The following is a 21503-nucleotide window of genomic DNA, read 5'->3' on the forward strand; positions in this document are numbered from 1 at the left end:
CTGCTTTTCTGAAGTCCAGGGTCCGTATTCTGCTGCACTCCTTTCTTCCCTGTGTCAGGATCCTGAACTCGACCATCTCATGGTCACTGCCTCCCAGGTTCCTATCCACTTTCGCTTCCCCTACTAATTTTGTGAGCAGCAGGTCAAGAAGAGCCCTGCCCCTAGTTGGTTCCCCCAGCATTTGCACCAGGAAATTGTCCCCTACACTTTCCAAAAACTTCCTGGATTGTCTGTGCACCGCTGTACTGCTCTCCCAGCAGATATCAGGGTGATTGAAGTCTCCCATGAGAACCAGGGCCTGCGATCTAGTAACTTCCGTGAGTTGCCGGAAGAAAGCCTCGTCCACCTCATCCCCCTGGTCCGGTGGTCTGTAGCAGACTCCTACCACGACATCACCCTTGTTGCTCACACTTCTAAACTTAATCCAGGGACACTCAGGTTTTTCTGCAGTTTCATACTTGAGCTCTGAGCAGTCATACTGCTCCCTTACATACAGTGCAACTCCCCCACCTTTTCTGCCCTGCCTGTCCTTCCTGAACAGTTTATATCCATCCATGACAGTACTCCAGTCATGTGAGTTATCCCACCAAGTCTCTGTTATTCCAGTCACATCATAATTCCTTGTCTGTGCCAGGACTTCCAGTTCTCCCTGCTTGTTTCCCAGGCTTCTTGCATTTGTGTATAGGCACTTGAGATAACTCGCTGATCGTCCCTCTTTCTCAGTATGAGGCAGGAGCCCTACCCTCTCATGCGCTCCTGCTCATGCTTCCTCCTGGTATCCCACTTCCCCACTTACCTCAGGGCTTTGGTCTCCTTCCCCCCGTGAACCTAGTTTAAAGCCCTCCTCACTAGGTTAGCCAGCCTGCTTGTGAAGATGCTCTTCCCTCTCTTCGTTAGGTGGAGCCCGTCTCTGCCTCGCACTCCTCCTTCTTGGAACACCATCCCATGGTCAAAGAATCCAAAGCCTTCTCTCAGACACCACCTGCGTAGCGATTCGTTGACTTCCACGATTCGACGGTCTCTACCCAGGCCTTTTCCTTCCGTGGGGAGGATGGACGAGAAGACCACTTGTGCCTCAAACTCCTTTATCCTTCTTCCCAGAGCCACATCATCTCTTCACAATGTTTGCGACAAGTCTATACACAAACACTGGGACCTATGCTTCCTCCACCATGCAGAAATCATAAGATGAAGGCCTCTAGTAGCACTTAAGTGAGTCAAGTAATGAAATGAGGAAGGAATCAGCTGAGTGAAGCAGACAAAGACAAACTTCAAACATTCACTTTTCAGAGAGTCAATTTTGTCTTCCAAAACTATCAACAATAGTTGTGGGCTTTCTCTGCTCTATACTTTGCAAACTAAAATCAGATTCTCTCAGACCAGGAATGAGTCAAAGAGGGAAGAATGAATGATTGCATACGTTTTTGCTGGTTTTACTTACTACAACAGGAATGTACTGTCGGAACAATCCAGCATTTGCAGGGGATGGACTGGATGATCTAATACAACTTTTCCATCTCTAACTTTTTAGAGCTGTACACACTAGTCCAAGTTCACAGAAAGGATATTTCTATCCAATTGTACTGAATTAAGAGAGATCCAAAAAAGAAAGCCAGTGTAGCAAATCATACACACTAGCATAACATTCTTACAGAAAATGCTGTAATTATAGATGCTCACATGAAACACCTGTAGACAAAGTGACTGATAATTTTTAAAATTAAAAATTTTCTATTTATTGCAGCTTTTTAAGCCGTCTGGCCTTTAGAAAGCAAGACTTCTGACCAGTTTGCAGCCCTGAAGAATAGCTTCTACAAATTGCTGCTCGTACATTACCACTAATAACCAATACTAGCAAGACCAAGCTTTTCCCTTTAAAAATGAGCTTTGTCCCTAAATAAGGAGCTCTGTCCACCTCATGTACAGAAATACTAGGATTCAGTTACTACTAATTCAATATGCTTTTTCCTCCAACTTCCTTCTTCGCTTTGTGTAGGTTTAAAAGAAAAGCTACCTCAGTACCAAAACACTATTTGGCCATAAGCTACAGTGCATCCCTCTGCTTTAAAATATCAGCCTTCCTCCCACTGCCTACCTGATTGCATGCATTTGTCCTCACAAAGTACAGTAGACATTTAACACTATTGCTGTAAAATTAGCCTTTCAAATTGCATTCCAGACCCTAGAACAAAGCAGTAATGCCTCTGAAACTCTGAAACAGGGGAAATAGTAAGGCTGGATAGGACACTAACTCCTATGCCTAACTGTATTAACTGTTCTTGTCTATAAAATCTAAGTGTTACCTTCCCTGAAACTGGATACAAGACTGGATATCTTTGAAAAGATATGTTACAGCTCAAACAGAAGTTAATGAGTGAGATTCTATGGCCGGTGTTATGCCAGGGGTCAGACTAGATCCGGGTGGGTAAACTTTTTGGCCTGAGGGCCACATCTGGGTACAGAAATTGTATGGCAGGCCATGAACGCTCACAAAATTGGGGGTTCAGGTGTGGGAAGGGGTGAGGGCTCCGGCTGGGGGAGCGGGCTCTGGGGTGGGGCCAGAAATGAGCAGTTCAGAGTACAGGAGGGGGCTCTGAGCTAGGATTGAGGGGTTCGGAGGGGGATCAGGGCTGCGGTAGGGGTGCAGAAGGAGGTCAGGGGTGCAGGCTCCGGGTAGCACTTACCTCAAGCAGCTCCCAGAAGCAGCTGCATGTCCCATCTCCGGCTCCTATGCGGAGGTGCGACCAGGCATCTCTGTGCACTGCCCCATCCACAGGTGCTGCACCTGCAGCTCCCATTGGCCACAGTTCCCGGCTAGTGGGAGCTGCGGGCGTGGTGCCTGGGGCAGGGGCACCATGCCGAGCCCCCTGGCTTCCCCTATGTGTAGGAGCCAGAGGGGGGACATGCTGCTGCTTCTGGGAGCCGCACAGAGCCACAGCACACGCGGAGTGGGGCAAGCCCCCGATTCCGCTACCCAGCTGGAGCACTGGAGTGTGGCAAGCCCCAGCCCCTGCTCCCCGGCAGGAGCTTGAGGGCTGGATTAAAACATCTGATGGGCTGGATGCGGCCCATGGGCCATAGTTTGCCCACCTCTAGACTAGATTATCACAATGGTCCTTCTTTCGGCCTTAAAAAAAAAAACCAAAACAAAAACTATGAAACACCCTTCCAAATGGAATAAATATATAAGAGGAAGTGCGGGATCAGGAATGAAATCTACCTTGAGTTTACCTTGGAGAGGCTGAGCACACAGTAGAAGCTCTATACTTCAGTGTGACTACTCACATGTATGAAGTTAATTTTTGGAAGGATAAGAATCTAAGAGTACATCTACACTGGAATAAAAGACTCATGGCACAGCCACAGCTGGTCCAGGTCAGCAGACTCAGGTTCACAGGGCTAAAAATTGCTGCACAGATGTTCGGGCTTGGGCTGGAGCCCAAACTCTGGGACCCTCCCCCTCACAATGGTCCTAGAGCTCAGGCTCCAGCCTGTGTGTGAATGTCTACACAGCAATTTTACAGGTCCACAGCCCTCGCTCATGAGCCTGAGTCAGCTTACCCAGGCCAGCCATGAGTGTTTAATTGCTGTGTACCTATACCTTAAGAGAGAACTCATCAATACCTAATTACATCTCTGGATTAGTTTAGTTATTAACACATTATTGCAGAACCAGACTGGGAACAACCACAGTGTACAACTCATACCTTTTTAGTGATCCTATTGGCAGCCTGACCAATTAAAGTCAGCCAGTAAGGTGCTTGCGGTGAAATGAAATCCACAGTACCTATAAAGGTCAGTGGAGCACAGGGGGTGAAGCCCATAGAGCAACTGAGAATGATAATGGAATACTGTTCCTTCTAGTTTGTTGCTGTTACTTATCTCTTACCAGAGAAGATTAAGATACGTAAAGAGTCCTTTGACAATCTGAAAATAATTCTGATCAAATATTGACAAAAAGGTTCTGTCCTTGATTTCTAATTACTACCATCATTAGAAGACCATCTGCCTGTCTCCCCAAAACAAGTTATCCTCAGTACTTATAAAATTATAACTTGCAATAAAGATCCCTTTTTCCTTGGCTTGTACTGTAACACTCAGAAATTACACTGTAAAATCAACAAATTAATTTGAAAACACTGCAGTCTCCTTTTCATATCTAGCATTACCAGCTGTTATATTTAATTTTTTTCCACAAAAAATCCTAGCACCTGGAGACCTGTGATTATATAGGAATCTTGGCTTTCAAAAAAAAAAAAGTTTCCATCTCACATGGTCGTAGAGAGAAGCTTGAAAGTGTGACTTCAAACATACCTTATGGCCTCAAAAAACAAAAACCCTTAAAATTTGTTTTTAACACAACAATTATTTTTAAACCACACTCAGTTGTTGGGGCCTGACTCATGATTTTTGAATGCTGATTTCTGAACCATTTATATAATGGGATGACAGAAGTTAATTTTACTGCTTATGTTCAATTACCATCCAGTAGCCATTTTTCAGAGTAACTATTTGTTGAACTTAAGCTTGTACTACTTTTGGAGGTCATCCTACTTTTACCAAGTTTCATTACCTCCTTCCACCCCTTCAGGTTACAGCAGCTAAGCTAACAGCTGCACCACTTCCATGAACTCAGGATAGGCAAATTTGTGTCTGTGGTAACTGTTTCCACATCAATAAGCCAAATACAGAACATATTAGGTCACACCTTTGAGGACTGCTATAAAGTAAGTATTAATTCATGGTTACTATGAAGGATTTAAGGACAATGCTACCCATAAAGACTTCCTCAAATCTTGCTTAAAATACTATCAGAGGGACAATACATTGAGTAATACTACAGATTGACAACTGTTACAAATTTTGCTGAATTACGAGCACTTGTGGCATGGATTGCTACACCTCCGACTGATTCAACTGAGACTTCAGAATTTACTTTCAATTTGAGTTATCCCTATATTAGAGGTTCAAGACATACCATACCGTAGGCATGGTACATTTCTAACTAGCTGATTGGTCTTATTTTACTGCTTTAAGCAGTCTGAGTATTTTTTAGATTGTTTTGCATACTTCCATGGCATGCTTCGATTTCTGGTTGTTGATCATTTTCATAGCAGGACACTTTACTGAAGTATCCTTCCAAACTTACTTTATAGTCATGCTTTAGTTCAATATATTTATATGCAAAACACAATTTCCAGTGGAGACAAGCCAATAAACAGAACAGCTTACTAAAATTTCAGTTGACTTTGTTAAAGGAAATTATTTTAAATTAATGTGGCTATTGAACTGTTGCCACACTTGACCTCAGAAAACATATTCCTTCTAATTTTTGCTGTGAACATTTATTTATTTAAGCTAAACTCCAGGTCTTGAATGTTGACCATAAAGACATCTCAGATTTCCTGCTACTATTTAGTATTCTCTTTCTAAACAAGGGCAAACAACATATGTTTGCTGCATTAGTGTATACTGCCAGAACATCACTATTAAATGAAATCATCTATGTATTTTTGGTAGAATCTTATTTAACAACTTCCATCCCTGACAGAAGCAGAGTTAGCTGAAACAAGGCTGTTTTGTTTTTGCTGAGCAGCAGTTCGATCACTGGTTTACTAGATGGCACTCAAAACATTTTTCCATATGCTCTTCTCAAAGAGAATCTGACTTAAATGTGGTTTACCTTTACCAGTGAATGAAGGCTTTTTTCACCAAACATATCCCAGAGGAAGGTCAGGTCTTCCTGGCTGTCCACATGTGGCTGCAGCTGGGCTGGCAATGCAGCCAGCAGCTCATACAGACCTATAAAATGAAAATAAAACACAAAGTGTAATCTAAGGGTGACCTCATTAATTTCACTTAACAGTTCTGTGTAATTGGCTGCCTGGAGCATGTCATTTTAACTGGATAGGGAGTCTGGAGTATCCAGCAAAACCTAAACTTAAAGAATCAAAGGGAACATTTTTTTAAATTACTAAGAAAACCAGATATTAACAGTGTACATTTTACCTTGTCCAAGTATCAAGCTTATATATCCATATCTATTTACATAAGACTATACAGAAAATTCATAAAGATTTTTGAAGGACAAAACCTGAAAAAAAAAAATACATTCCTGTGCTTAATCGTTATTCCATTACCCTTGATGTTAGCCAAAGAGTGAAATGAGTCATGAATAGGAAAAACTTCCTTAAAAGAACAGAAACTGGAGAGGGTGGTCCATTAAAAAGAGTTCATGGTTTCTCTAAATATTTCTTGCTAATATATTGCTTAATACACTTTTTTAACCTGCTTCCAGCAGAGATTTACAGCAAGACAAAAGAAACTGCATTGTTAGTTATGGAGTAGCCAGATCTTTAGTACACCACCACATACATGCATAAGCTACATTTTAAAGTTTTTAGGTGTGCAACGTTTATCCAAGATTCTCTAGAAGTGTTAGAGTAACTGCTGCTCCCAGTGGCACACCTCTCTAACAGTCTCCCGGGGCAGACAGTAGCGCAGTGTTCCACAGTAGCATACAGCATAAACTATCCATCATGCACACAGACCATCAAACTGTTGTCCAAGAAATGTAGCAACAGTGCTTGCAGCAGCACTCTTTAGGGAGGTAACCTGGCAGGAGTTGATATCAATTCATAGCACATGCTTAATTTTCCAGTGGGATTACTTGGGGTAAAAAGGACAAAATGCCTTTTTCTCCTTTCTGCTGTCTACAAAAACACCAATAACCTCCTGGGATGCACTATACATGATCCTGATATTATTTCTAGGCTGAGTAAGTGCTGCTGTTCCTCACAAGCACAGACTTACAAGATATTTAACTAGTAAAGCACATTATGGTAAATTATAGGTTGCCTATCACTATTATGCCTATTATCTCCGAAAAACATAAGATTTAAATATGTTATTAATGCGCATTGTTTCACAACCTTTTAAGGCATCATTTGTCCCTTCTAAAATTAAATATAGCACCTTTGGGATCTGATTATTTAACATTTCTCTCTCTTTTTGTTGGCTTTGAGTACAGTATTGTGGAAAAAATGTTCCTTCCAGTTACATTCTTTTCTGTGGTCCAAATGTTTTTGGTGGTTGACATTCATTTCTCTCAAAATCTTGCTTTTATTTAAATCTGTTCTTGTTTATGCTTCAGAAATACTATAAAAAGAGGATATAACTCAAACCACTACAATTTTGCACGGATACAAAAAACACAGAGCCTTAGCCAACTACATCTTAGGATCAGTGGTTGTACTAACACCCAAAGATCACAAGTTCAAAATAGGATGCTTGGCTCTTAGTCTCTGGATTAATAGAAGTTAGGCACCTGGTGTAAATGGATATGTGCAGCACTATGTGGTTTAAACATAGACTTGGCTGTTATTTGAGTATATTCACAAAAGTTTGATAGAGAGTCACTGTAGTTATCAAAAAGATATTCGAGCCTAAGTTAATTGTATCCAGTTTGCAAGTTAATTCCAATTCAGCAGTCTCTTGTTGGAGTCTGTTTTTGAAGTTTTTTTTGTTGAAGAATTGCAACTTTTAGGGCTGTAATTGAGTGACCAGAGAGATTGAAGTGTTCTCCAACTGGTTTTTGAATGTTATAATTCTTGACGTCTGATTTGTGTCCATTTACTCTTTTACGTAGAGACTGTCCAGTCTGACCAATATACTTGGCAGATGGGCATTGCTGGCACATGATGGCATATATCACATTGGTAGATCTGCAGGTAAATGAGCCTCTGATAGCGTGGCTGATGTGATTAGGCCCTATGATGGTGTCCCCTGAATAGATATGGGGACACAGTTGGCAAGGGGCTTTGTTGCAAGGATAGGTTCCTGGGTTAGTGGTTCTGGTGTGTGGTTGCTGGTGAGTATTTGTTTCAGGTTGGGGAGCTGTCTGTAAGCAAGGACTGGCCTGTCTCCCAAGATCTGTGAGAGCGATGGGTTGTCCTTCAGGATAGGTTGTGGATCTTTGATGATGCGTAGGAGAGGTTTTAGCTGGGGGCTGAAGGTGATGGCTAGTGACATTGTTATTTTCTTTGTTGGGCCTGTCCTGTAGTAGGTGACTTCTGGGTATTCAAATACTCACCAGCAACCACATAACAGAACCACTAACTTAGGCTTGAATAGAGACTGGGAGTGGATGGGTCATTACACAAAGTAAAACTATTTCCCCATGTTTATTCCCACCCCCCCACCCCCGACTGTTCCTCAGACGTTCTTGTCAACTGCTGGAAATGGACCACCTTGATTATCACTACAAAAAGTCCCCCCCAGCCCCCGCCCCACTCTCCTGCTGGTAATAGCTCATCTTAAGTGATCGCTCTCCTTACAGTGTGTATGGTAACACCCATTGTTTCATGTTCTCTATGTATATAAATCTTCCCACTGTATTTTCCACTGAATGCATCCGATGAAGTGAGCTGTAGCTCATAAAGCTTATGCTCAAATAAATTTGTTAGTCTGTAAGGTGCCACAAGTCCTCCTTTTCTTTTTGCGAATACAGACTAACACGGCTGCTACTCTGAAAACTCTAGTTATCAGCTGCTCAAAGTTACATTCATCATTCTGAGTGGGGAAACAAGTGCTTGATAAAAGGAAAAATTAAAATTGGAAAAGTAAAAATGGAATTAAGCACTGACTAAATTCTTATTGAAAACTAAGATTTCCTACATACCCGGATTTATAGAGTTCTGGTTTTGCACACTTAATTCTCCAGCCAATTGTGTTATTACAATAGCATGTATCCTTCATAATAAACGAAGTCTATGTTTACACTGCACTTTCATTGCTCAAGGGCCTATTGAACGAAAAAGGTTTTGACGACGAAAAGCACTGGCGCGGACAGCACTTTGTCGGCAGGAGGTGCTCTCCCGTTGATGAATCTATCGCCCTTTCTTGGGCGTTATTTTATCTTGTCAGGAGAGCTCTCTCCTGTTGACAAAGAGCAGCTACACTGCATGCCTTATAGGGGCAAGGCTTAAGCAGCATGGCTGTGCCACTGCAAACTGCACGGTGTAGACTTAGCCTAAGACATGACTGTTTGAAAGTAGGAGTGGAAGACAGAAGATTTAGCCTTACACGGTGGCACAACCACCATTTAGGAACACGTCATATCTACCATTCACAGGAAAGAAAATATTAACTTCAGCCATTTCCTCTAAGTAAAGATGCTGGTTGGAATAACCATTTTCTCTTGATTAATAGACCTGTTCCTATTTTTCCATAAAATGTGCTATAAAATACACTTGTTTCGCCCTTGTATCAGGTCACTGTACCTTGACTCTCAGACAATTAAATCTTCAAAGAAAAATTAAATTAAAATAGTCACAAAAATAGAGGTTTAAATATTAAAGTGATAATACAACGGTACAGATTTCACAGGCTAGGCACTGTATACCTTTTTTGGAATATGATACATTATCAGTGTTATGCTGTAAACTGAGCTTGATGTAACCTGTTAATTTCTCTCACCCACCACAAACAGGAAGGAAATTCAAAGTTAATGCTATATCGCTAATTTGCTATTCTGTCATTCTCACTCTCTTGTGTTTGACTTGAAAGAGGAAAAAAATGGCTTTAAGCTTCTTCATGACTGTGATGCTGTATGACTGGAACATGACCATTTATATAATTAGTATTACCACTATTAGACAATTGCAACAAATCTTGAACAAAGTATATCATGCAAGGTACCAATGGAAAAGTTATGATTTGCTAAGTATGGTTATCCTGTTTATATGTATCATTTTTGTACCTGAAGTTATAGATATTGACTATGTACTGGCATCCTACATATGTGCTTGTTTCAGAGTAGCAGCCGTGTTAGTCTGTATTCGCAAAAAGAAAAGGAGGACTTGTGGCACCTTACAGACTAACAAATTTATTTGAGCATAAGCTTTCGTGAGCTACAGTTCACTTCACCAGATGCATCGATGAGCATATGCTCAGATAAATCTGTCAGTCTCTAAGGTGCCACAAGTACTCCTTTTCTTTCTACATATGTGCTGTATTCCTGTGGTGACACCCTCCAGGTAATTTACATCCAGTCTGGTCAGCACATTGTGAATGAGCTATTCAAACTGATGGCCCATCAAAGAATACTTAGCTCTCACAATGGGTCATAGCAGAAGCTTGTGCCCGTCTGGTGAGCCTGCCTGTGAATGCTTTAGCCAGAAAATGGGTAGTGCTCCTATGAGTTATCAAACATGCAAGGGCAAGTCATTTGCTCACATGACCCTGGTCTCCATCTTGTGAGTGCAATTTTCCACAAACTAAGATGGAGAGCAGTCCCTCCACATGGGAGAAAGTATAAAGGACCCTGGAAGCATCTCCATTTTGCCTCTTTCCCGCTCTGATCTCTGGACTTACACTGAAAGGAGCATTCCAATCAATGGACTGAGGACCTTCCAATTGTTCGGAAGTTACCAGAGACTTTACAAGCCAGCAGTTTATTCCATCACAGCTTCAAACCTGATACAAGAACTTTTCAATGAGTATGTATTTGATTTCCTTAACCATTTTAACTCTTTCATTCTTTTCTCTTATAAATAAACCTTTAGATATTAGATACTAAAGGATAAGCAACAGCGTGTTTATTAGGTAAGATCTGAGTTATATATTGACCTAGGTATGCTGCTGATCTTTTAAGATCAGAAGAACACTTTGACGAAATTGGTTTTCAATAACCATTCATCATTAAGTTTAGTGTCTGGGTGGTGAAACAAGGACTGGGATGCCTAAGGAAACTGCAGTTTGGACTTCTTGTTAACCAGTGTGGTGAGACAGAAGTTTACTTTTGGTTCTGGCTTGGTATATCTAATAATAAAATAACCACCAGTTTGGGGAGAGTCTGCCCTATTTCTCACTATTCATCCTGAATTTGGCATCCTCAGCTGTGACCCACTGAGGCATGGTGACAATGACACAAGGAAATCATGAAGATTTTTTGGTTTACTTTTTATAAAGGAGTTTCCGCTCTGGATTTTATATTAAAAATTCAGGTCCTGTCTACCTTGGAAGACACCATAGTAGCTAAAGAACTAGTGAACTGATGACATCACAGGAACCAAGAGGCTGAAACGTGGAGAAATTCTTAGACTGTTTTACACACAATTTCAATGACTAAGCAAAAGTTTGGAGAAAAGATGGGTTAATTAAAAATTCACTCACCCCAATGCAGAGAGAATTTTTCAAATCACTATTTTGTTTATGTTGTGGTTCATCCACCATTTTTGTATTCCTTCTTGTTGGGCCAGTTGGCACCCTTTTCGGTTAAGACAGGAAAGAGGGTGCTATGTGACCTAGATAATCTGCCCAGTAACAAGAGGGCATAAAAGGTCTGTGCACCCAGTGCCATAGGCTCTCCAGCCTGGTGGCAGTCCAGTGTTTAGGGTGTCCTAGCCGAGACTGTGTGTCAACAAAAGAAGAGATCTGCCTGTCGTTCTTATTCCCCATCCTGAGTGTGTCTGCTCCTGAATCCTTGTATTGTGTGGTCATGTGTCTCCGGTTCCTGACATCGTTGGTAATCCTGCTGTGCCCCTGGATGCGTGTGTATGTTCCCTGACCAGAATAGCCTCTGATCCAGTGATGTACTGACTTCCCTGAATTAGCCGTATACCTATCTTATGTTTGTTTGGGGTCTCTGGCTTAAGACCAATTTGCTCAATTAACAATGGAGTGCTTTGTGTTACAGTTATGTGAACTGTTATTTAGTTGGGAGTCCTGTTTAATACATTTGACTTTGTATTTTATATCCTGTTTGCTTTGCGTTATTCCTGTGAATATCACCTCCAGTGACATATACAAGATGGAGTACGAGTCTGTAGGGTGAGGGCTAATGGCTAAATTCAGTAGCTCCCTGTTGAATACCCTTACCGGGTTAACATATTTCTGGTGACCGCACCAGGACTCCCATCTGGTGATTTAATCACAGGCTGGCTCTCGTGGTGTTTTGGTGTAGATACCTTGTATTGATTTGTTTTATTTGCCCTTACCTTATGATCCGCTAGGTGTGTTAATAGCAGTCCACTGACCGTGTGGGTGGGTAGCTGATTGCAGGATGCTGAGTCAGCAGCTGCACTGAGTCAGTAGACATTGCGGTGGCCTGTGTGCCACCAATCCTTCATTGGTGTGGTTCCAGGAGAGGAATCTGACCAGTGGGTCAGAAAAGACACGTGAAGGCAACCAGTGTACTGTCAGCGCTTGCTGGGAGGTACCCGGTTGAGGACAAGTAAGTCCTAACCTGGCTTGAAGAAGCAGCTCAGCCCTGCTACTTCTGTGTGGCTTTGTTCTAATTGGGTATGGACCAGTGTGCCCGGGGCAGGCCGGAGCAAATGGCTTGGCACTGTTGGCTTGGCCAGATTGATCAACCAGCAGCCTGTTTGTGTCAGGACCAGTGGATCCTGAGTTCATCCCGGAGGTTATCTGGTAAGTGGTAAGCCCGATTAGGTGCCAACTTGTATGGTGGGCCTGACTCGTGGGTAAGTGGGCATCGGCTCCGATAGCTGGTGGGCCTTGCTTGAGAGACAGAAGCTGACTGTGTAGCTCAGCAGCCCTGTGAGAGTATGAAAAGGCTTCACAGCACATGCCAGTCCAATTGATTAGGTCCTGCATACTGACTTAGTATAGTGAAGTTAGTGGTCTGTGTGCCACTAGTTTTGTGAAGAGTCTGTAGTAGGTCAGACTACAGTCATGAGTAGCAAGATGTATGGAGCAGATGCCAGAGAAAAATAAAAATTCATTCAATTATTGTGCGGATTTGGGAAGTTTAAAAACCCATGGGCACCAAGGTTGTTTAAAGGGACAGAAGCATATTCCACCCTATGTCAAAAATGGGAGGAATTCTTAGTAGAATTAAGAAAGAGCACTCATATATGGGTTAGCTATAGTTGGCAAAGAACTTACTAAACACTGTGGGGAACAAGATCAGAAAATTTCCCAGCTTAATCCAGTAGACAACAAGAATTTAGATTAGAAAAGATGGGAAATAAACTTGAGGGGTTGACCATACAGAAACTTAGTTATGTCACCCAACTCAGTAAGGCAGAGATGCAACTGCAAGAAATGAGCGCCCTCCTGCCTAAAAAGGAGATTGAGTGCTACGTACTTACCACCAAAAAGCCAAGGATGCAATGAATGGTCTACCTACTGAGGAGCTATTAAAAAGGCTTGCTAGACATGAAGAGGATGAAGGAGCATCAGTCAGTGACAAGGCGCAGCAATCAGAAAATGCACTCAATTTATTATGATGGAGCCAAGCTCCCCCTCCTTCCCTGATGGTCGCACTAACTGAGAACAATCAATGAGGAAGACCGACAACATCTGGTGTACCGAGAGGAGTCTTTGGGAATTTTAAAACAGATGCTCATAGATACCCATGCACCATCTCAATCATTTGCTCATGATCTGAACCTAGAGCAAGTAAGCTACCTATAAAGGAAGTAAAAATCCTTGAAGGCTTCAATGGAAAGGAGAGTGTCATCCTATTCCTAAAGCCAATTGAGTGCAACATTAACCCCGATTTACTATCAAGGCAACATTTGGAATCCAGCAGTTGGATGGCAACAGCATCCTGGTAAGGGATATGTTATCCCAAATGAAGTTAATCATGGATCTACCAAACAGACTGTTGATACTGGATCTAGAAGGTAGTGGACGTCAGACTATACCTGCATCCCATTGTGTAGCAGCACTGAAAGTGCCAGAAAAGCTAGCTATCCCACACTGGGAGCCTGAAGTAAAGGCAGTGGCTACCAAACACCTGAAGGCTTTCGCGAACAATAAGCTGCGGTGCAGGAGGATTGATGCTGAAATAATTGTGGATGGTCCAGACCCCAAGCCACAGAGTCAATACTGTTATCCAGTTGCAGCAGAAGGTTTGATGGAAATCATCCAGGCATCGGTGGACCAAGATGTGTTAGTCGAGACAGAAAGCATCTGTAACTTACCAATATGGCCAGTCAAAGGCCAATCAAAGAACTTGGCGACTCACAATAGACTACCGGGAACTGAACACGGTCACTCCCCATCTGACCCCAGTAGTGGTGAAATTTAACGAGATTATGGTCACGATAACAACAGGAGCCAAGTGGTTCTCAGTACTTGATTTGTCAAATGCCTTCTTCTCAATCCTGCTGCACAGGTCAGCCTGGCATAAATTTGCATTCACTTTCAAGAATCGCCAATACACATTTTGCCGTGTCCTCCAAGGATTCCATAATGCGCCCTCCATTTGCCATCAATACATATCTAAAATGTGGGGCTCTATGGGTGAGGGGGACAAGGTATTCCGTTATATAGATGTTATACTTGTTGCAACCCTCATTAAGGAGGAAAACTTGAAAGTGCTCAACATGATACTTGAAAAAAATCAAGAATACAGGACTTGTAATTAATCCAGCTAAGGCTCAGCTAGTGCTCCAGACAGTAACATACCTGGGCATTGAGCTGGGAGTGGATGGAAGAAGACCAGACACCCACAGGATTGAATTTATAAGCTTCCAGCACCCCAGCATATATCTCATGGGAATTCATGGAAGGGTATGCGGAGATAGCACTTCCTTTATATCAGCTGTTTAAAAAAGGACAAGAGTGGACGTGGAAAGAGGAGCAGAAGGCGGCTTTTGTCAAATTAAAGCAAGCCCTCATGAAGGCTCCTACGCTTGCATATCCTAGACCAGGTGTTCCATATCAGCTGCAGTTGGCCACAACTAATAAAGGCCTAGGTGCTGTCCTACTTCAGGATACTGGTAATGGTCCAAAGTCTGTTGTATATGGCTCAAAAGGTACTGAGCAACATGGAATAATAATATTCTGCATGTGAAAAGGGGGTGTTAGCCCTCATTTGGGTCGTTGGCCATTGGGAATACATGATCGGTATGCCCCAGTAATCCTCAAGACAATACATACTGCCATCAAGTATGTTCTTTCAAGACGCATTAATGAAGGGAGGGTCTCCAACCCAAGATTAGCAGGGTGGACCCTTAGACTGGTCAACCGAAATGTGAAGGCTAATAAAACATCTCAACGATCTGCACCTTATGCTCTTCTAATACAAGGGGAGGAGCATGAATGCCCTCTTCCCCGGACACCATCGAACAAGTCAAGTCACCCTTCAAATAGGCATTGCATATCAAGAGGCCAAAGAGAAAAATTTTGACATCTAGGTAGTAGATGGAAGTTGTTTCTACAAAGATGACAAGCCACATGCCGGATATGCTGCCCTTCAGATTAGTTCACAGACCATCATGCAAGGTACCATTTTACCTTACTCGGCCAAGGAGGCAGAAGTCATTGCAATGTTGGCCGTCTTGAATGCCGCCGATCCAAAGAGTAACCTTTTTGTGTGTTCAGAGTCAGATTGGGTGGTAAGAGCGTTGACAGAATGGATGCCAGTGTGGATCCAACAATCCATGACGCCCTCAGATGGGAAGCATATGTGAAATATCTCTTGCACGCCTGGAATCTTGTCACCTCCAGGGAAGGTAATACATATCTCTGCAAAGTAAAGGCACAGAGAGAGGATCAGGCAGAGATCTCAAAGCTTAACAGTCGACGAGCTTCCAAAACAAGCTTATTTAATGGGAGACAAATTCCTTTGGACAAGGTCAGACGAAGAGGCCTACAGGGTGCAGGCTAAAGATTCCAAGACCATGAGCCAAAGCTGGACATTGTGGACTTGCAGAAAGCTGATAAGGAAATACAGAACCTCTTGCTGAAGGAGGAATGTAGAGGTACAACATCTTCGAGAATAAAGACGGTATTATCATGGCTCTAAGAAAAGGCTTTTTGACAGTCTGCCCTGAGGTTGGCACTCACGGTCATAAGCCACTCCAGACAGCATGACAGGCAAAAGCTAGAAGTGGGGTAGAAAAGCAGGGAGGGGGCACACAGGAAAACACAAAGGAACAGAATGGGCATAACTAGTGTTTTAAAAATCCCTTTTCAGGTCACATTTAAGAGATATCTCTATGTGTGTGGGCGGGGGGGGTCGTATAGTGCTATGAATATGTAAGTTAAGATTGTGATGAAATCATTTCAAGCTTAACTCAGAATTTCTCCAAAATTAATACGTTACACCATTCTTTAAACACACTTTGTTGGTATGTTAATATACTATTTTTATTGCAATGGGGGTTCAAGATTAAGACACAACGTAAAGAATACAACAGTTGACAAACTGTATAGATGGAAAGTGACTACTAAAAAAAATAATCAAAAGTTCACATAACTGCATTGTTCAGACTTGGCAAATTAGGAAGGGGCTGTTTTTAAGAACTTCTTGTTGCTACACTAGGGCCATGATTTAGGTATCTGGCCTTTTCAACACATTAGAAATGTGTTATACAAAGAAATGCATCTTTTCATGATTGACCATTACAGCTTTAGCTAGAATTTCTGAATTGTATCAATTTGGATGCCATACATATTCACTATCTGCAGGTTAAAATGCTTAGTAGACCATTATTGCAAAAAAGTTATGACATATACAGAACAATTTGTTTCTAATATTTAAAGATGCTGTCACATCTGACAATTCTAAAACAATTTATTAAGAACACATTTTTGTCCCATTGATACTGGATTGCGAAGGTTGAGGGTGGAGATAATCAAATAGCTTGTGAAACCCTTCCCTTTCTCAACTTTTGGTGGAATACTAAAGGACTGTCTAATTTTCTCAAAAGGCTGGTCATTCTGGAAGAGATAAGCATGTATGCTACTTGCTATAACACAAACAGTATAAACACTGTATTTTATTTACAGATGAAGTACCACATCTAGGTGCAAAACAGGCAGAAAACACAGACCAAACAAAACACAATCGTATTTGATTGTTTACATTAGGGAAGCCCCAAGATTTTATATAAAAAGTAGGGCTATTGATTAATCGCAGTTAACTCATGCGATTACCTCCATAAATTAACTGCTATTAAAAAAATTAATTGTGATTAAATCGCATTGTTAAACAATATAATACCAATTGAAATTTAGTAAATATTTTTGGATATTTTTCTATATTTTCAAATATATTGATTTCTATTACAACACAGAATACAAAATGTACAGTGCTCACTTTATATTTTTATTACAAATATGTGCATTGTAAAAATGAACAAAAGAAATAGTATTTTTCAATTCACATCATAAAAGTTCCATAGTGCAATCTCTGTTGTGAAAGTGTAACTTACAGATGTAGTTTTTTGTTACATTACTGCCCTCAAAAACAAAGCAATTTAAAACTTTAGAGCCTACAAGCCCACTCAGTCCTCCTTCCTGTTCAGCCAATCACTAAGACAAACAAGTTTGTTTACATTTATGAGAGATACTGCTGCCTGCTTCTTATTTACAATGTCACCTGAAAGTGAGAACAGGCGTTTGCATGGCAATTTTGTAGCCAATGTTGCAAGATATTTACGTGCCAGATATGCTAAACATTTGTATGCCCCTTCATGCTTTGGCCACCATTCCAGAGGACATGCTTCCATGCTGATTACACTCATGTCAAGGTTCCTTCCCCACTCTGAACTCTAGGGTACAGATGTGGGGACCTGCATGAAAGACCCCCTAAGCTTATTCTTACCAGCTTAGGTTAAAGGTACAAACTTTGCCTTGTCCTTATGCTGCCACCACCAAGCATCTTAAACAAAGAACAGGGAAAGAGCCACTTGGAGACATCTTCCCCAAAAATATCCCCCCCAAGTCCTACACCCCCTTTCCTGGGGAAGGCTTAATAAGAATCCTCACCAATTTGTACAGGTGAACACAGACCCAAACCCTTAGATCTTAAGAACAATGAAAAAGCAATCAGGTTCTTACAAGAAGAATTTTAATTAAAAAAAAGGTAAAAGAATCACCTCTGTAAAATCAGGATAGTAAATACCTTACAGAGTAATCAGATTCAAAACATAGAGAATCCCTCTAGGCAAAACCTTAAGTTACAAAAGACACAAAAACAGGAATATGCATTCCATCCAGCATAGCTTATTTTACCAGCCATTAAACAAAAGGAAATCTAATGCATTTCTAGCTGGATTACTTACTAACTTTACAGAAGCTGTAAGGTTGCATTCCTGATCTGTTACCGGCAAAAGCATCACACAGACAGACAAATCCTTTGTTCCCCCCCTCCAGCTTTGAAAGTATCTTGTCTCCTCAGTCGTCATTTTGGTCAGGTGCCAGCGAGGTTGCCCTAGCTTCTTAACCCTTTACAGGTGAAAGGGTTTTGCCTCTGGCAGGAAGGATTTTATAGCACTGTATACAGAAAGGTGGTTTCCCTTCCCTTTATATTTATGACAGCCCAATAAAAAAATAATGTGTTAATTAAATTTGTGACTGAACTCCTTGGGGGGAGAATTGTGTCTCCTGCTCTGTTTTACCTGGATTCTGTCATGTTATAGCAGTTTCGGGTGATGACCCAGCACATGTTCGTTTTAAGAACACTTTCACGCAGATTTGACAAAACTCAAAGAAGGTGTCAATGTGAGATTTTTAATAGCAGCTACAGCACTCAACCCAAGGTTTAAGTGCCATCCAAAATCTGAGAGGGGGCAAGGTGTAGAGCATGCTTTCGGAAGTCTTAAAAAAGCAACACTCCGATACAGAAGCTACAGAACCCGAACCACCAAAAAAGAAAATCAACCTTCTGCTGGTGGCATCTGACTCAGATGATGAAAATAAACGTGCGTCGGTCTGCACTGCTTTGGATTGTTATTAAGTAGAACCCGTCATCAGCGCATCTGGAACGAGGAGAGGGAAACACACACAGTAAAGGTGCATCCCATTTGAGCATCACCTAGGGACTGGAGTCCCAATTCTGCTCTAGAGCACTTGGCATTCTGGGTTGTCACAAAGAGGGCTATAGTTGGGAACCCCCAGCATTTTAATATACTCTGTAGTACCCGGGTGTTTACTTTCTACTTGTGGTCCTGAGAAAATTTTCAGCTCAAAGCATCCAAAGTGGTGTTTTGGCATTCTGGTAAATAGGAGGCTAAGATATGGATGCTGTGGCGGATGCACCAGTTTCATAATCACATCGATTCTGTGCATAGGGAGCATGACCATGCCTTGCTTGTCGGTTTATATAAAACATACAAACAATGTTGTTCGTCAAAACCTTTATGGTCTTGCCCCTGATCATGGGCAGGAAGTGTAAGCACGCACAGCAGACTGCTCATAGTTCCAGTAGCTTTATGTGCAATATTGATTCTGGAGGGGGCCACCTGCCCTGGATTGCGTGTTTGTGCAAGCGTGCCCCCAACCTAGCAGAGAAGCACCTATTGAGAGTATCATTGATAGAGGAGTCTGTGCAAGGGTGACTCCTATGCAAACCTTGTGTGGTCAAGCCCAACAGTGCAGTTTTTTTTACTTTGACTTTGTAAGGCACTTGTTTACACTGTGTCTGTGGAATATATACTGTCCTGAGCCAGCCTTGAAGGTAGAGCATGTGTAACCTGGCATGCTTCACAATAAATATCGTTGTTGGCATATGGCCTAATAGATGGAGGCAGGTCTTGAGCAATGAATGTGGGCTTGTTTGTGTTGTAGTGATCAGACTGACTAGAGTGACAAATCTGTGTGGTGGCAGAGAGGCTGTGGCCTTCAGCAAATCAAGCTAAGCCACAATGAATTTTAGTCTCTGTACAAGCATGAACGTTGACTTTTGCTCATCTATTTGTAGGCCCAGCTCTGTGAAGAGAGCTATTGTCTTTTGGGTTGTTCCTAAGGCCTTTTCCCATTTTCTCTTACTTTTCTCTTTAGTAAGCAAACATCCAGATAGGAGAATATTATGATCCCTTGTCTGTGGAGGTGAGCTGCCACCACCGAGAGAACTTTGGAGAACACCATGGAGCCACAGACAGGCCGAAAGGAAGTATTTTGTATTGGCAACGATTTTGACCCAGAACAAATCTGAAGAAGCTCCTGTGTGAAGGATGTATTGCAATATGAAAATACGCATACTGGAGGTCGAGGGCTGAGAACAAGTCCCCTTGTTATAGTGCTGGAATTATCGTTGCTAGCATGACCATACTGAATCACTGAGTTTTCACGAATTTGTTGAGTTTCCTTCAGTTGGGAATGGGCCCCCATCCTCTGTTTTTTGTCTGGGTTAAGAAATAATGGGAGTAGAAGCCCTTCCCTCTGTGTTGTGTTTGTACTGGCTTTACAGAACCCAGGTGCAGGAGATGGTTTACTTCCTGTCGCAGTAGGTGCTTGTGAGAAGGGTCCCTGAAGAGGGTCGGGGAGGGAGAGTTGGTGAGGGGATGGAGGTAAATTGGATTGAATAGCCAGTCTCGATAATTTTTAGTACACATCTGTCTGACGTGATGGTCTGCAATGCTGGGTGGAATGGAGATAGATGGTCTCCAAAAGGATGTATGGTTGTGGATGGTTCCAGCACTTGAGAATTTGTAAGGCATCTCGGGGCCTCAATCAAACCCTCAAAACTTCTGCTTAGAAGGGGGTTGCTGGGATGTTAACTGAATGGGAGGGGTCTCAGTCATATTGCCTCTGTGGTTGTGTGTATGGCACAGATCTTGTTCTTTGCACAGAGTAGTATTTCTTCTGCTTCTTTGTGTAGGTGCGTAGATGCCAAGGGATCGAAGAGCCAACCTTGAGTCTTTTAGTGTGTGGAGCAACATCTGTCTTAGGCTTTGCCTACACTACCATCTTTGTCGACAAAACGTATGTCTCCCGGGGGAGTGAATATTTCACCCCCCGAGTGACATATGTGCTAGTATGCACAGTGCTACTTCGGCACTAGAGCTTCTCCCACTGACATAGCTTATGCTGCTCAGAGGGGTAGTGGTTTTTTATGCCAACGGGAGAGCTCTCTCCCATCGGCATAGAGCACCTTCAGCACACGCGCTGCAGGACGCAGCTATACTGGTACAGCTGTGCCACCATAGCACTGTAAGTGTAGACATGGCCTTAGCTGCGAACAGCTACAGTCCCTCGAATGGGAGATCCTCAACGTTGGATTGTACCTCTTTAGGAAACCCAGAGAAGTGGAGCCAGGAAGCTTGGCGCATGACTATGGCCATGGGCGTGCCGTTGTGTCCAGTCAGGCTTGTAAGACTGTTTAAGCTAGAAGGTGACCCTCCAAGATGACTACTTTAAATTGCTCTTTTTTGTCCTCAGGGAGATGATCAATACATTTAGACATCTTTGAATACTTGGAGTGGTTATATTTGGCCATTAGTGCCTCATAATTGAAAATCCTGAACTGTAAGGTCGCTGATGAGCAGGCCTTGCACCCGAAGAGGTCTAATAGTTTCCAGTCCCTATCATATGGAGTGGATCGAGAATGATGTTGTCTGCCCCATTCATGCACAGCCTCTGCCACCAGAGTTTGGGATGTGTGGGTGTGGGATGTGAAAACAGAAATTCCATTCCCTTGGAAAGGACATAATATTTTTTGTCCGCTCTTTTACAAGTGAGCGGAACTGTTGCTGGGGTCAACCAGATAATCTTGGCTTCTCATTTACTGGGAGAGCAATCTT

At 42.3% G+C, this 21503-nt stretch overlaps 1 protein-coding gene across 1 annotated transcript in view; it reads right to left on the reverse strand.

The window, feature by feature from the left end:
• The window catches only part of MPP7 (MAGUK p55 scaffold protein 7), a 424011-nt gene that overhangs the window by 214227 nt on the left and 188281 nt on the right, over positions 1 to 21503 (reverse strand). The window contains exon 4 of the mRNA XM_077808266.1: positions 5684 to 5802. Coding sequence (XP_077664392.1) covers positions 5684 to 5802 — 119 coding nt within the window. The remainder of the gene's footprint in view (positions 1 to 5683; positions 5803 to 21503) is intronic.

Source organism: Eretmochelys imbricata, chromosome 2 (assembly GCF_965152235.1).
Source record: "Eretmochelys imbricata isolate rEreImb1 chromosome 2, rEreImb1.hap1, whole genome shotgun sequence".
Lineage (NCBI taxonomy): Eukaryota > Metazoa > Chordata > Testudines > Cheloniidae > Eretmochelys > Eretmochelys imbricata.